The sequence below is a fragment of the Lachancea thermotolerans genome (genome assembly GCF_000142805.1).
Source record: "Lachancea thermotolerans CBS 6340 chromosome F complete sequence".
Lineage (NCBI taxonomy): Eukaryota > Fungi > Ascomycota > Saccharomycetes > Saccharomycetales > Saccharomycetaceae > Lachancea > Lachancea thermotolerans.
This window is the reverse complement of record NC_013082.1, coordinates 1,286,354-1,298,310: the sequence shown is the minus strand read 5'-3', so window position 1 is coordinate 1,298,310 and position 11,957 is coordinate 1,286,354. Positions and strand designations below refer to the sequence as shown.

Sequence of the window (11,957 nt, the reverse complement as noted above, 5' to 3'; positions counted from 1 at the left end):
CCATAAGTTGAATCCAGGTTAAGGCCTCTACTGTCTACAAGTGACAAAATCAGGCTCAAATTGTCAAGCAGGGTAGGCCAGTATCGAAACCTAACAATGCATAGCGCTCACTAAGTTGAGCTTAAGCTAACTTGTCGACTTGTTATCTCGAGCAAGCGATCGCTCGCCAAGCTTCTGGAAAAAAACGTTCTACATGATTCCTTGATATAAGTGAAGGCGTGTCAAAGAAAGAATTGTACATCACGGAATTGCACTCCAAGCTTATCTCAAAGAATCTAGATACTTCAAATGGTTGAGTGGTGTGTAATTGTATTCGATAAAAAGGGGTCTGACCGCTCTGCTTGCAGACCGGCACATCTAGAAGGTGTTGCGCAGCAATACGAAAAGGGTACCCTAGTGTGCGCTGGCGCAATCTACCACGAAGTTGGGCCCGACGGCAAGCCTACCAACTTTGCTGGTTCGCACCTACAGATCTCCGCCAATACTAAAGAGGATGCCCTACAGGTTGTCAAGAACGACATCTTCGCAAAGGAGGGGATTTGGGACCTTGAAAACATCATCATCTATCCCTTTGGCTGCGCTGTTCGTCAGGGCAAGTAGAGTGGCGAGCCCCAGCTGTGCGGCGGCGATTCGGCAATTTTCTTATAGGTTATGTATCCTTGCTAGGGTATGTAAGTTGGAATCGGAGTCGCGACATTAGACCTCTCAAGTTTTGCTTAGTATGAGACACTGATCAGATAGTCGGCTAGCTGCTCGACAATCTTGGTGGCCTCTCCGGCCTGGACGCCGGCTGGGTAGTGTGTCACCAAGATAGTTTGCTTCGTGCGCACGCAGATAACACCCTCAGCGTCGTGTCTGCCGTAGATGCTTCTGTCGTCAGCTCTGATCAGCATGAACTTCTGACCTTGCAGATGCAGGCCTGTGCTCTGCAACCCGGACGGGTTCTCAAAGCCCTGGGCAATTTCGCCGATTTCGTTGGTAGGAAGTGACAGGCCACCGGACGCAGCCCACAGGGAGTCGCCAGCTCTCGAATAGATGGCTGCTTTGTCAATTTTGCCAGTTCCTAGGAGGTTGTCGGTGTACGCTACAGAGGGTTAGTACAACTGAGCCACGATATGGATACGATGCTCGCAAATGCGAGAGTGCGCATCAATTGACAAATAACGTACCTTGCCAAGACATTGTTGGTTGTTGTTTTGAATGAAACTCGCAACTAAAGAACTATGTTCAGGTTTTGCTCAGATCAGGTTTCGAGAGCTGGCTCTTTAGTATGGAAACTTCGTGAACGGAAAGAGCCCTTACCGGGTAACACGGTGGCATTTGCAGATCACGTGCGGAAACAATTTATTTGTGTATCGTTTATGAACGCATCTACTGAACAGCGAGGATCTTTGTATGTGCCGAAATATGTACCAGCTAGCGCATGTGCACTATTCGTCATCTTCGTCGTCCAATACCGCAACCTTGCGCCTCTTCATTGCAGAGTCTTCAGCATCATCACTTTCCACGTTGTTGTCGCTGGCCTCTTGGGTGTTGTACTGGGCAGCTCCCTTTCTCTTGAGCTGTCTTAGACGCTCTGCGTTCAGATCGTCATCGTCTTCCTCTTCTTCATCGTCCAGTAGGTCTTCCTCGTCCTCGTTACCATCGCCGCCGACTCCGCCGTCGCTTTCATTTTCTTCGTCGTCAACCATAAATCCGTCGTCTTCATATTCGTCGTACCTGGTCTGGCTGTAACCGGGCCGGCTGGCGGACCTAGGCTTAGAAGTAGGCGCTGGTGAATCCATGCCTTCGCGCTCCTGTTGCTCCCGCAACTGCCTCTTGCGTCTCTCTCTGATGATTTGGCCCTGCTTTTTCTCCAGCTCCTTTTGCTCCAGTTCTGGGTCAACACGCAAGATGTAGGTATTTGGTCCGTGATGTTCCTGCTGTTCTTTGCGGGCAACAGCCTTGCTGAGCCTTTGGTGGCTTTTGGAGTTTGTGGATGTCGGAATAAAAATCATATTTTTAGTGACCTCCCCGCCCTTGACGGACTGGATCAGCTCCTGCTGGTCGTGCGAGACTGCCAAATATGTGTCCTCAGTGTCATTTATCAGAACGTCCGTGTATTCGTCTCCCAGTCGCAGTGAGTACGTGCCGTCGGACCACTGCACAATGTGCGCGTTAGACTCTTTGAAAACCCGCTGGTTTTTGTCACGGGAGTATCTCCATCTGACGGTGTTTTCTTCTATGAGCCTGTCGTCGATTTGGTCTTCAACAGACGTCCTTTGAGCCGCGCGCTCTTCGATCTTGCTTTGAAACGCCGGAGGGTCAAACGGTATGGGATCTATCGTCAGGAATTGTGGAACCTTGGTATAGTAAATGGTCTTATCTCCCTGAGAGGGTTCGGTCGAGTACGGCACAATATGCTTCATTATGTCTATGTCTGCTTCCCGGAATTCTTGAGACCCTTCGTCATTCGAGTCCTCGCCTTTGTCCCCGTAGAATTTTCTATTGTACATGGCTTGCTCATCGTCTTCTTCCTCGTTTGCCGAGTTGGGGCTGTGGGGTTCCTGTTCCCCTGGGCCAGAGCCCGTTTCTTGATCGCTGTCGTCCCCGAACAAGTCGTCCATTTCTTCGCCGTCTGCCTCAACATTGGGGCTTTGTTTTTCGCTCAATTCATTTTGGCTATTTTCTAGTGCCACTGTGCCTTCTCCTTGATCCGACATAGCCTTCGAATCCTCTTCTTCTTGAATTTCTTAAGATAGTTCTAGCAGGTGGAGATGCTTCCATAATTTTTGTTGATAGTTGAAATATTTTGTAATCTTTCTGTACGTAACAGCTTCACAGTAACTGCATAAGCGAAACTTGGATGAAGTTTCTAATGTATTTATTCGAGGTGGGCTAGTGTCGTGGTCCAATGCGCATCCAATATGTGTGTTCACCGCTCAATCTGCTATGGCTCCAATTTTGTGCTTTGCAAGAAAGTTTTTGGTGGCCATTTGTGTGACTGGCATAATCCTGGAAGCCATCTACACGGGAAGGATACAGACAAGCACAAAAATGAGAGCCTTCCAAGAACACTTCAACAACTTAGGTAGGAGTGGCGCTATGTTGAGCACCAGTAATGATGCGGGAACCGGACTGAGCGCGGACAATGAAAGCGGTTTTGTGACAGGAATGTACTACTCGAACTGGTCCCCTTATGCGGCTAGGAAGCACTTTCCGCACGATATAGACTTTCGAAAACTAACGCATGTATATTACGCGTTTCTAGTGGTAAACAGCGAGACGGGGGAGTGCCAGCTGAGCGATGAGTGGTCCGATGTCCAGATGGATCTGTACAAGCAAATGATCTCGAGTTTTAAGAAGCTCGACCTTCGCGCACAGTTTCCAACAGGGTCCAAAGACAAGCTACCGCTTGGTTGCATCGGGGAGCTGTTTTTTTTGAAGTACAGCAATTTTTTGACTCGCAATGGTGGCTCTGCCGGGGTCAACAATTTCAAGACAATAATGTCTGTGGGCGGATGGTCTAACCGCGAGGCCTTTACAAGCCTAGTGGAGAGCCCCGCTAAACTGGAGGTCTTTCTTGACTCCTGTGTTAGCAAAATGTTTGAGTACGGCTTCGACGGTATCGATATTGACTGGGAGTTCCCAAAAAACGATGCCAAGGAACCTAAGGTTTACCTCCAAATGCTTAAAGCTTTGCGCGAGCGTCTTGACACTCTTGAAAGTCAAATATTTGGCTCAAAAGATCACAAACATCATTTCGCCCTAACATCTGCGATTTCTGCCGACGAGGAATGTCTCAAATACTTGCCGTTACAAGAAGCCGATCGTTATGTTGACTACTGGAATTTGATGGCATATGATTTTAGTGGCGCATGGTCCGCACAAACTGCCTATCAGAGCAACCTTTATACACCAGCTAAAACAAACAAGAGAAGCACCAATGGGAGGGGCAGCGCAGACAAGGCAGTGCGCTTTTTGACTGACAAGTCTAAACTGGCCTCCAAGAAAATAGTCCTTGGCATGCCCGCCTACGGCCGTGGTTTCAAAGGTGTTGAAGTCTCGCACAAGAGTATTGAAAACGTAATCGGAAAGCCTTTTCAAGACGTCAGCGGCTCATCCGAAGGAGAAGAAGGAATTTCATTATACAAACAGCTTCCTTTGAAAGGGGGCATGGAGTTCTTTGATCATAATGCAGTTTCTGCTTATTGTGTCAAGCTATCTCACAACAAAAAGCAAGCTGAATTGATAGTGTACGACAATGTGGACTCAATGATTCAGAAAGCTCACTATGTTGAGAAGAACCATTTGGGCGGCGGTTTCTGGTGGGAATCGTGCGGGGAAGATTACAAGGGCAAGTCTCTCGTCGGAGCTTTCACAAAGGAAATCAAGTGTTTGAACAAAACTGAGCCCACTATATACTCACTCCCTGAAGTGGTGCAGCATTACTTGAAACTGCACCCGGGAGGCTTTTTAGCTTCTACCTTTCAGAATTAACGCCATTATCGAGTTATTTTAAGTTCTTCACATACAAATGGATTTACATTAACGCTGAATGCTTTCCCAAATCGCTCATAACAAGGTGTCCATTCTTGAGAAAACCTCGAAAACACCGGCAACACATTCTAGTTGCAAACTGGCGTCTTGATTTGAGACAACTTCTTCCTGAACTTCCTTATTCAAGTTCACGGAGATGCCTGTTTCTGTTTGTTTATCTAAAGCGAATGGAAATTGAGAAAATTGAGCCAGAATCTCATCCGCGCGGCTGAACGCGCGATCCCTCTTCTCATAGTCGAGACTCGATAAAACGTTTTCCAAAACGTTGGCTCCATAAGCACCACATATCAAGGAGAGGGTTCTTATTAGTTTAAATCTGACGGAGGAGGGGAAATATTCATTATAGTTGAGCTGCATATTTCTCGAGACCAGAACAGAAAGTATTCTACGTTTAATGGCCTCTTTGCAGCTTGTATCAGTGATAGGATGAGTAGGCATATCGAAAAGGAAGAAATTCTTCATCTCTGTTCTTAGCACACCCTTGTCAACCAAGCCCTTAGCGAGTCTCTCCCTGACCTGTTTCAGCTGATAGCTGATCTTCATAAAGTTCCAAGTTTCACCGCTGAGCAAGTCGATCCAGTTGGCAATTGTTAAAGGCTCATCGTTCTTCATCAAGTTGAGCGCTTCGTCCAACAATACTTCTCCTGTCTTGGTTGCGTTTATTACCTCGACCAGTCTCTCAGAAACATCAAAGCGCTTTCTTGCTGGATCGTTGAGTACTTGAATTTTGCCTCTGAGGGCCAGCTCTATCAAAATGCAACCACGCAATGCATACGATATGTTGTCGTTCCAAAACGAGAGATATCCTTCTTTATCTTTCAGTCCCATAAGAAGCACTTCCTCCATCAAGTTCAACTTGGGAGTCGTAGTATCGTCCCTAAGCTTCGCTTCTTCTGGGTCATAAGCTACTCTTTTGCCTTCACCATCTGTTTCATCATTCACAACTGGGTCCTGCGAGCTAATAGATTCGGACTTATTAACACGGCGACGTTGTAAACCCGACATTGTACTAGCTGTTCAAAGAAAGGATGTATCGAAACAATTGAGCCACTGACTCACGATTTAACACTATGAGACACGGTCTAAGCTGGCACTTCCTTCTTTCTCGTGGCGCCCTTCAATTGTCTGGTAAGGTGGATCATAGCCCTTTAACTTTTACCAAATTTTTGTTTCTAGTTTTAACACTATATACGATAAAGATCATGTAAATACATTTAGTTTAACGAGTTGGGACTACGGCCGCTTTCGGAAAGCTTGCGGCCACATGCAATCAACAGTATCTGCGCGGCAACACATTAGGTTAATTAGCTGGCACACTTGGTAGTTACTCTATGAAGTGGCTCGATTTGTGACTCTTGTCCATTTTTGACGTACACGAGGAAATATGGCGTGGCTGTATTACCTTCTGAAAAATTGAAAACTTCACTTTCAGGCGCCTCAGTTACGCTTTCGTCGTTATACTTTCTCCAAATTCCGTTCTTGCCACTGTCTTTGATGTATATCCAATAGTGGCCGTAGCTGGCCTCACCTCTATGAATAAAGACGGCGAAAAGTGAATATCCTTCCTGTTTGAAGTCATCGAAGTGGGAGCTCAGTTTCTGCTCGAGAAATGCAATTCGATGATAAACGCTAGCAAGCTCCTCGTCTATTTTCAAGAGCATTGAGTCGATTGTTTGGATGGACTGCTCCTTGTTTGGAGATTCGATATCGTTATTCTCCAGTACGTCGGATTGTAAAAAGCGCTTTGTTTCGAGCAGAGAACTCTTGAAGCTCATTCCACTTCCGTTCTTGTCAAGGAGAGACCTCTGCTTCTCTTTCAGCGTTACAAGTTCTTTTTTCAGTGTTGCAGCTTCTTCCCGTTTCTTCAACATCACAGGATCTTCGGTGTCCATATATCTATCCATATAAATCGAATCCTCAAAAGGTAAGGGCTCGATTGATTTGAATGGCATGAACCGCTCGCGGTCGTAATAAACACGCTGAATTTGAATTTGAAGAACAGCTGGTAATTCTTTTATTGCCACACTTCTGTTTACGTCCCCGTCTTCCAGTTGCAAAACGTCATTCTTGAAATATTGATCCAAGGCATCGTAAACGTCTTTTGGATGATCTCCAACGTTGACCAGCAGGGATACAAACCGCTCAATTTTTGTTCTGACTTTTGTTGGGTCATTTAGCGGGGTCAAAACTTGCCTCAGTTTCCCAAAAAAGAGTTGCTTAATGAGATCTTGCTGCTCCCCATCAGTATCCAAGCAGGTTGGTTCAGATGCACTTTCAAGCTGAAAAAGCACGTTACCAATGCACTCTGTTACATCTTGCTGCCTACCCATTTCAAGCGCATTCTCTAGTTGATCTGAACTTATTTTGGCTACTCTGGTAGATGTTCCTATAGCCTCAGCAGCATCTTGTTTCTTGTCATCTTTTGGTGAATCGACGAATTGCTCGACTATCATTTCAGATTCAGAAGGAACAGGGTCCAGCATTTCAATGTCCTGCTCTGCATTTGGGACAGATGTCAGATCAATAACTTCCGTAGTTTCTTTAATGGCCCCCTCCTCCTCATCCTCTGCCTCCCCTACGCTACCGGAAGATGGTGTTCCTTCAAATTCAACTTCGATGTTACTTGGAGCGAAAGCGAGATATGCCAGTTCTTTTGTAGGTGTCACGTATCTGTTCTCAGTGTGAACCATATCTGTAAAAAGGTCTCTTAACTGGTAAACGAACTGAATTGATCTCTCAACTTCGGCTTCGCTAACTTCTCTTCCTCCAATACGCCTTTTGCTTTCCAAATGACCAATAGATTGATGGAATTCGCTGAGAGTCTTTTGGTACTCAACGATTGACTGGCGAAGGGGAGAAATACAAAAATAGTACTGTAAAAGCGAGTTCAAATAACATGTATTCCCAATGTTGTTCAAGCCTGTTGGCCAGTTTCCGGCAGGAAGACAGGAAACGTCAATGATACCAGTCTCCAAATAACGATTGATAAGGAGAGAATTGCGAACTTGGCCAATTTTGGTTAAGGCACTTGAAGAAATCAGAAACTGGTCAGGAGATGAAACTGGTTCTTGGTGCCACTTTCTTTGAAACACTTCTAAAATCACATCGTCAGAGGCATTTTCATTGACTTGAAGTAGGTTTAGAGCTTCTTGGTAGGTAAGCTTGTCTGCTGAGTAAAACTCATTAAATGCCGGACACTGTTCCGCCAAAAAATTGAACAAAGGCATGCTCCTCCTCGATACTGCTATAGTGTAGATTGCCCTGTCACAGTCGATCTTTAGTCCGGGTGAGTCAGTAACTTTTACCGTGTATGCTGTTTGGATAATGTCGACATCTACGGATTCGTTGACTTCCAACAAGGAATATGCCTGGTAAGTATTATCATAAGGTTCGTAAGCGGTGTAAAATTGCAATATTTGGCTCTTTTTGGCCTTCGCAATTAACCTTAGAGAGTTTTTGAGACTCGAGCGCTTCTGTTGAGACGCCTGACTGCTTTCTTTTCTGTAGATTCCTAATAAGAGATCATCAGGCACTGTCGACAGATCTGTATCAGATGCATCAATCCCAAATAGAGACAGTGCAGAATCTAAGGCTTCCTTACCAACAACGTCTTGCTTCCGGCAGTAAGTTATGAGTTGATAGCTACCCTTGAAGTTTGCAATGAAGTTCAATGCGTCAAAATAAATTCCAATGTTTTCAGGGTCCAAACGAGCTTGCGTCTCGTAGTTTTTAATTATGTCTTTATCAGAGTAGTAGTGGCAAGCCGACAGGTTGATGAAGTGGTAGTTTTTATCGATTTCTTGGGTACCATAGTCCATAACACCGCGGGTTTCGCCCAATAAGTGGAAGAAAAATGATGGAGAGTAACTTATCTGGTATAGATGAAACGATCTGGCCCGGGAATCCTGGGCTACGTCATCTTTCGACATCAAGGCGACGGCCATTTTGCCCAAAAACACCAACTCCAAGCACTTCCGGGTGTACTCTTCTCTAAGCTTCCTGACGGACAGGTTGTTGACATAGTCTGTCAGGTCTGGGGGCTGGTACTCGAGGGCAGTTTCAGGTTCTTCTGAGGCTTGCGTTTCACACAGCTGGAATTGGAACCTCTCCGTTAACCAAGCGGGTTCTATTTGCGAGTTCAGAAACTTGTTATCTGCAGATATGGTTTTCAGCACGTCGTCCGGACTACGCCTGTTCAACGGCCCTTTGAATATTTTGAGCAAAGTGCTGAAACACTCGGCTTGCGACGGCACCTTTTCTGGATCGAGGTCTGGAAACTTTCCGCAAGCCTCAGCGAACCTGCGCCGGATACTATCAGGGCTGAAAGTCGCGAGATCTTCGTGTGAGAACTCGGGCTTAAATATTTCTATGCAGACCAGCTTGTTAGTGTCACTGGAGACATACATGGCGGAGTCTAAAAGACTAGGGTCCGACTCCTCAGCAAGAAATAGGTCTTGTTTGTCGGAAGGATGAAGCTCAGAGAGCATGTGGTATTGGCAGACCCCAGCCTGCTTTCGCGTGTGTTCCAAATGCATCCTGGTCTTGACAGTAAGCTTCAAATGATAGATGGGGGCGGCCGCCAGGTCTTCGGGTTCCCGAGGCACGATGGAGGGGCTGACTAGCACGCCCATGAAGACGCTGACCTTGTTGAGGCCGGGGCATGTACGCGACTCATATTCGTAGCGCGTTTTGAGGACGACCTGGTCCAGCAAGTGCCCGATGCTGAACGGGTCAGGAACTGGCTTTCGCGAATACTCCAGGACGGGGAGCTTCAGAACGCCACTATGTAGCGCCGAGTACAGTATATCATGCCCGTTGGAGTTTCTGTACGCAAGTTCGGCCTTGATCTCGTCCAGCAACCTTTCAGAGGTCTTGAAAGGAAAGAGGCTGCCTGCGTCAGGGTACAGAAGGGCCTTGCCGTTATCCTGCGTCGAACCGCCGTCCTCTAGGCCGCCATCATCAATTGGCTTGGATATTGAGTCTGCGGGCTCGTAAACCGGCGCCTCGGAGCCTGAGAAGTCCTTGAACATTGCGCTTCGCTGCTTGTCCGCAATACTCTATTCCAACATCCAATTAAAGGTTAAGTCCATCTTCAGGAGATCTGACCTTAGCCATGTTCGTGCCTCGTGATTCGGTGTTTGGCCCGCCGCGGCAACGGGGGCACGCGGGGCGCCCGAAGCAAGTCTTGACTGTGGTACCTGGCACCTCGAAATACCACTTTCCTACTGTCCACACGACAGCAACTCTTTTGCTGTCCAGCTGCGCGAGCAAAGTCTTAGGGAAAATCAGCATCCCCTGAGAAAAGGCTAGCGCGGAGCTAAAAAGCGCATACTTGCTAGAGTGCTGTTCCCGCCTGGCGCAGACGCCTCGATCTGCGCCCCGATGGGCCGCGTTGCGCCTCCTTGTCATCGTCACCGTTCTCTCTTCAATTCCCTGACATTGCATTGAAATCCCGTGACTCAGTATCACGTGCTCTTGGGCCAAAACTCGAAGTCACGGGGCCTCCCTGTCGCGGAGCGGAGGGTGTCAGTTTCCTCAGCGGAACTTCGCAGCGCAATATGTATCCGTGAAGAAGCAAAAAGCGAAACGGAATAGAGTCATCAACCACCTCCAGCCCCCACCATTTCGTACATATTTTTGCTTGAAAAGCTAGAGATCAAAAATCAAAACCCTCGCGTTCGCAGGAGCCAAAAATTTATAAAAGTGTTTTCGATCATCACAGGTGTATCAGACTCTGAAGTTTTACCGAGAGTTCGAAGAAGGCTCACGTCGTCTTGTAACATCCTCGACAGAATGTTTGAACGCCCTTATTTTGTGTCCAAATGCTAAGAATTTTTTATTTCAAGAGAGTTCGATCTTCAAAAAATAGCAGCTGCGGGTCAGGAGCTTGAAATGCTGACAAAAGTTATTGAACAAGTCAAAGTAGAAGATTTTGATTACTTGACGAAACATGCCTATATGGACTACTCTCGAGTCCACACAGAGGAGTTCTTAGTTTATAATGGTAGCAGACTTAATCTTCATGCAATTGGATTATCTATCGTTTTGAGGTGCCCTTTGGAGAAGGAAAACATTGATGAGTTGCTTATGACACTGCATGGATTAACAGCGAGATCATTTTACGGCGTTGACTAGATACTGAACTACAATAATAAAGGAAGTCTACAAACCAACAATAAAATGCTAATCATCTCAATCAATTCAAGAATAAAGAAGGACCTAAAACTAAGCTTGCCTAAAGTTAAGGTTGTAAAACTAAGCCATAAAAATGAAATTTACAAAGAAATATTTCCCTACGATTTTGTGAGATACTACAACAGGCACTACATTATTATAAACGAAGGGGAAGTGGAGGTGAAAGATATGCTCAAACCCTATAGCTTTTCCATCAAACCTGAAGAAAAGGACCTAAAACAACTAGTATTAAAATCAGACGATTTGAAATTCGGTAAATTGTATAATACTGAATAGTTTCCTGGTACTGACACCTCAAATAGCATGCCCTACGCCTCGATGAGAATTACAAGTCTTCGATCACGAGACCTCGGTCACGTGGCCACGGACCACGGGGACGAGGCGGCGAATTTCTCCGGCGGAATTCGCCGGCAGAATTGGTACCCGCGCCCCCGCGTGGCGCTCAGAAGCGCCCGCAGGCGGAGGAAAGACCCCTGGGCGAGTTCCTTTAGCAGCTTAGCCGACGTAGATTGGCCATGTGACCTATGAACCAAGCCCTGGGAGGCTGAATACTATACAATAGCGCATTCCTATAAAACATCTTGGGATCTCGCAAATCGGCAAGGGAAAACAAGTGTAACGGACTACTATTATAAGCTATGGGTGCCAAGACATCTAAACTTTCCAAGGATGACCTGACAAGCCTGAGACAATCAACGTATTTTGACCGCAGGGAGATCCAGCAGTGGCACAAGGGTTTTCTAAGAGACTGTCCTTCCGGCGCATTGACAAAAGAGGAGTTCACAAAGATATACAAGCAATTCTTCCCGTTCGGAGCGCCGGAGGAGTTCGCCAGCCATGTATTCAACGTGTTCGACCAGGACGAAAACGGGACGATCAACTTCAAAGAGTTCATCACGGCACTGAGCACAACGTCGCGGGGCACGCTGGAGGAGAAGCTGGTGTGGGCGTTCCAGCTGTACGACCTGAACCGCAATGGGTCGATAACATACGATGAGATGCTGACCATCGTTTCCAGCATATACAAGATGATAGGCTCGATGGTGAAGCTTGAGGACAACGAGGCCACGCCGGAGCTGCGGGTCAAGAAGATATTTCAGCTGATGGACAAGAATGAGGACGGGGAGATTTCGCTGGAGGAGTTCCGCGAGGCGTCCAAGGTGGACCCCTCCATCGTGAGCGCGCTGAACCTCTACGACGGGCTAGTGTAGGCGCGGCCCCCG

The 11,957-nt window shown here is 46.8% G+C and overlaps 9 protein-coding genes across 9 annotated transcripts; 4 read left to right on the top strand and 5 right to left on the bottom strand.

Annotated features, from left to right (window-relative positions):
* Positions 1-288: 288 nt before the first annotated feature.
* Positions 289-600, top strand: KLTH0F15972g (YciI family protein; the record flags this gene model as incomplete). Its single annotated transcript, XM_002554834.1, has 1 exon — positions 289-600. One exon carries the CDS (start codon positions 289-291, stop codon positions 598-600), a length of 312 nt encoding a protein of 103 aa, XP_002554880.1.
* Positions 601-716: 116 nt separating this feature from the next.
* Positions 717-1,182, bottom strand: PFY1 (profilin; the record flags this gene model as incomplete). Its single annotated transcript, XM_002554833.1, has 2 exons — positions 717-1,084; positions 1,170-1,182. 2 exons carry the CDS (start codon positions 1,180-1,182, stop codon positions 717-719), a joined length of 381 nt encoding a protein of 126 aa, XP_002554879.1.
* Positions 1,183-1,430: 248 nt separating this feature from the next.
* Positions 1,431-2,702, bottom strand: LEO1 (Paf1-complex subunit LEO1; the record flags this gene model as incomplete). The annotated part of the gene is made up of 1 exon (XM_002554832.1): positions 1,431-2,702. One exon carries the CDS (start codon positions 2,700-2,702, stop codon positions 1,431-1,433), a length of 1,272 nt encoding a protein of 423 aa, XP_002554878.1.
* A 229-nt stretch (positions 2,703-2,931) lies between these two features.
* CTS2 (putative chitinase) lies at positions 2,932-4,479 on the top strand (the record flags this gene model as incomplete). Its single annotated transcript, XM_002554831.1, has 1 exon — positions 2,932-4,479. One exon carries the CDS (start codon positions 2,932-2,934, stop codon positions 4,477-4,479), a length of 1,548 nt encoding a protein of 515 aa, XP_002554877.1.
* Positions 4,480-4,554: 75 nt separating this feature from the next.
* VPS74 (Vps74p) lies at positions 4,555-5,544 on the bottom strand (the record flags this gene model as incomplete). Its single annotated transcript, XM_002554830.1, has 1 exon — positions 4,555-5,544. The coding sequence occupies one exon, from the start codon at positions 5,542-5,544 to the stop codon at positions 4,555-4,557; it is 990 nt and encodes a 329-aa protein (XP_002554876.1).
* Positions 5,545-5,843: 299 nt separating this feature from the next.
* On the bottom strand, positions 5,844-9,569 carry UBP2 (ubiquitin-specific protease UBP2; the record flags this gene model as incomplete). Its single annotated transcript, XM_002554829.1, has 1 exon — positions 5,844-9,569. The coding sequence occupies one exon, from the start codon at positions 9,567-9,569 to the stop codon at positions 5,844-5,846; it is 3,726 nt and encodes a 1,241-aa protein (XP_002554875.1).
* Positions 9,570-9,612: 43 nt separating this feature from the next.
* Positions 9,613-9,984, bottom strand: KLTH0F15840g (KLTH0F15840p; the record flags this gene model as incomplete). The annotated part of the gene is made up of 1 exon (XM_002554828.1): positions 9,613-9,984. One exon carries the CDS (start codon positions 9,982-9,984, stop codon positions 9,613-9,615), a length of 372 nt encoding a protein of 123 aa, XP_002554874.1.
* A 735-nt stretch (positions 9,985-10,719) lies between these two features.
* KLTH0F15818g (KLTH0F15818p) lies at positions 10,720-11,010 on the top strand (the record flags this gene model as incomplete). Its single annotated transcript, XM_002554827.1, has 1 exon — positions 10,720-11,010. One exon carries the CDS (start codon positions 10,720-10,722, stop codon positions 11,008-11,010), a length of 291 nt encoding a protein of 96 aa, XP_002554873.1.
* A 362-nt stretch (positions 11,011-11,372) lies between these two features.
* On the top strand, positions 11,373-11,945 carry FRQ1 (frequenin; the record flags this gene model as incomplete). Its single annotated transcript, XM_002554826.1, has 1 exon — positions 11,373-11,945. The coding sequence occupies one exon, from the start codon at positions 11,373-11,375 to the stop codon at positions 11,943-11,945; it is 573 nt and encodes a 190-aa protein (XP_002554872.1).
* Between the last annotated feature and the right edge of the window lie 12 nt (positions 11,946-11,957).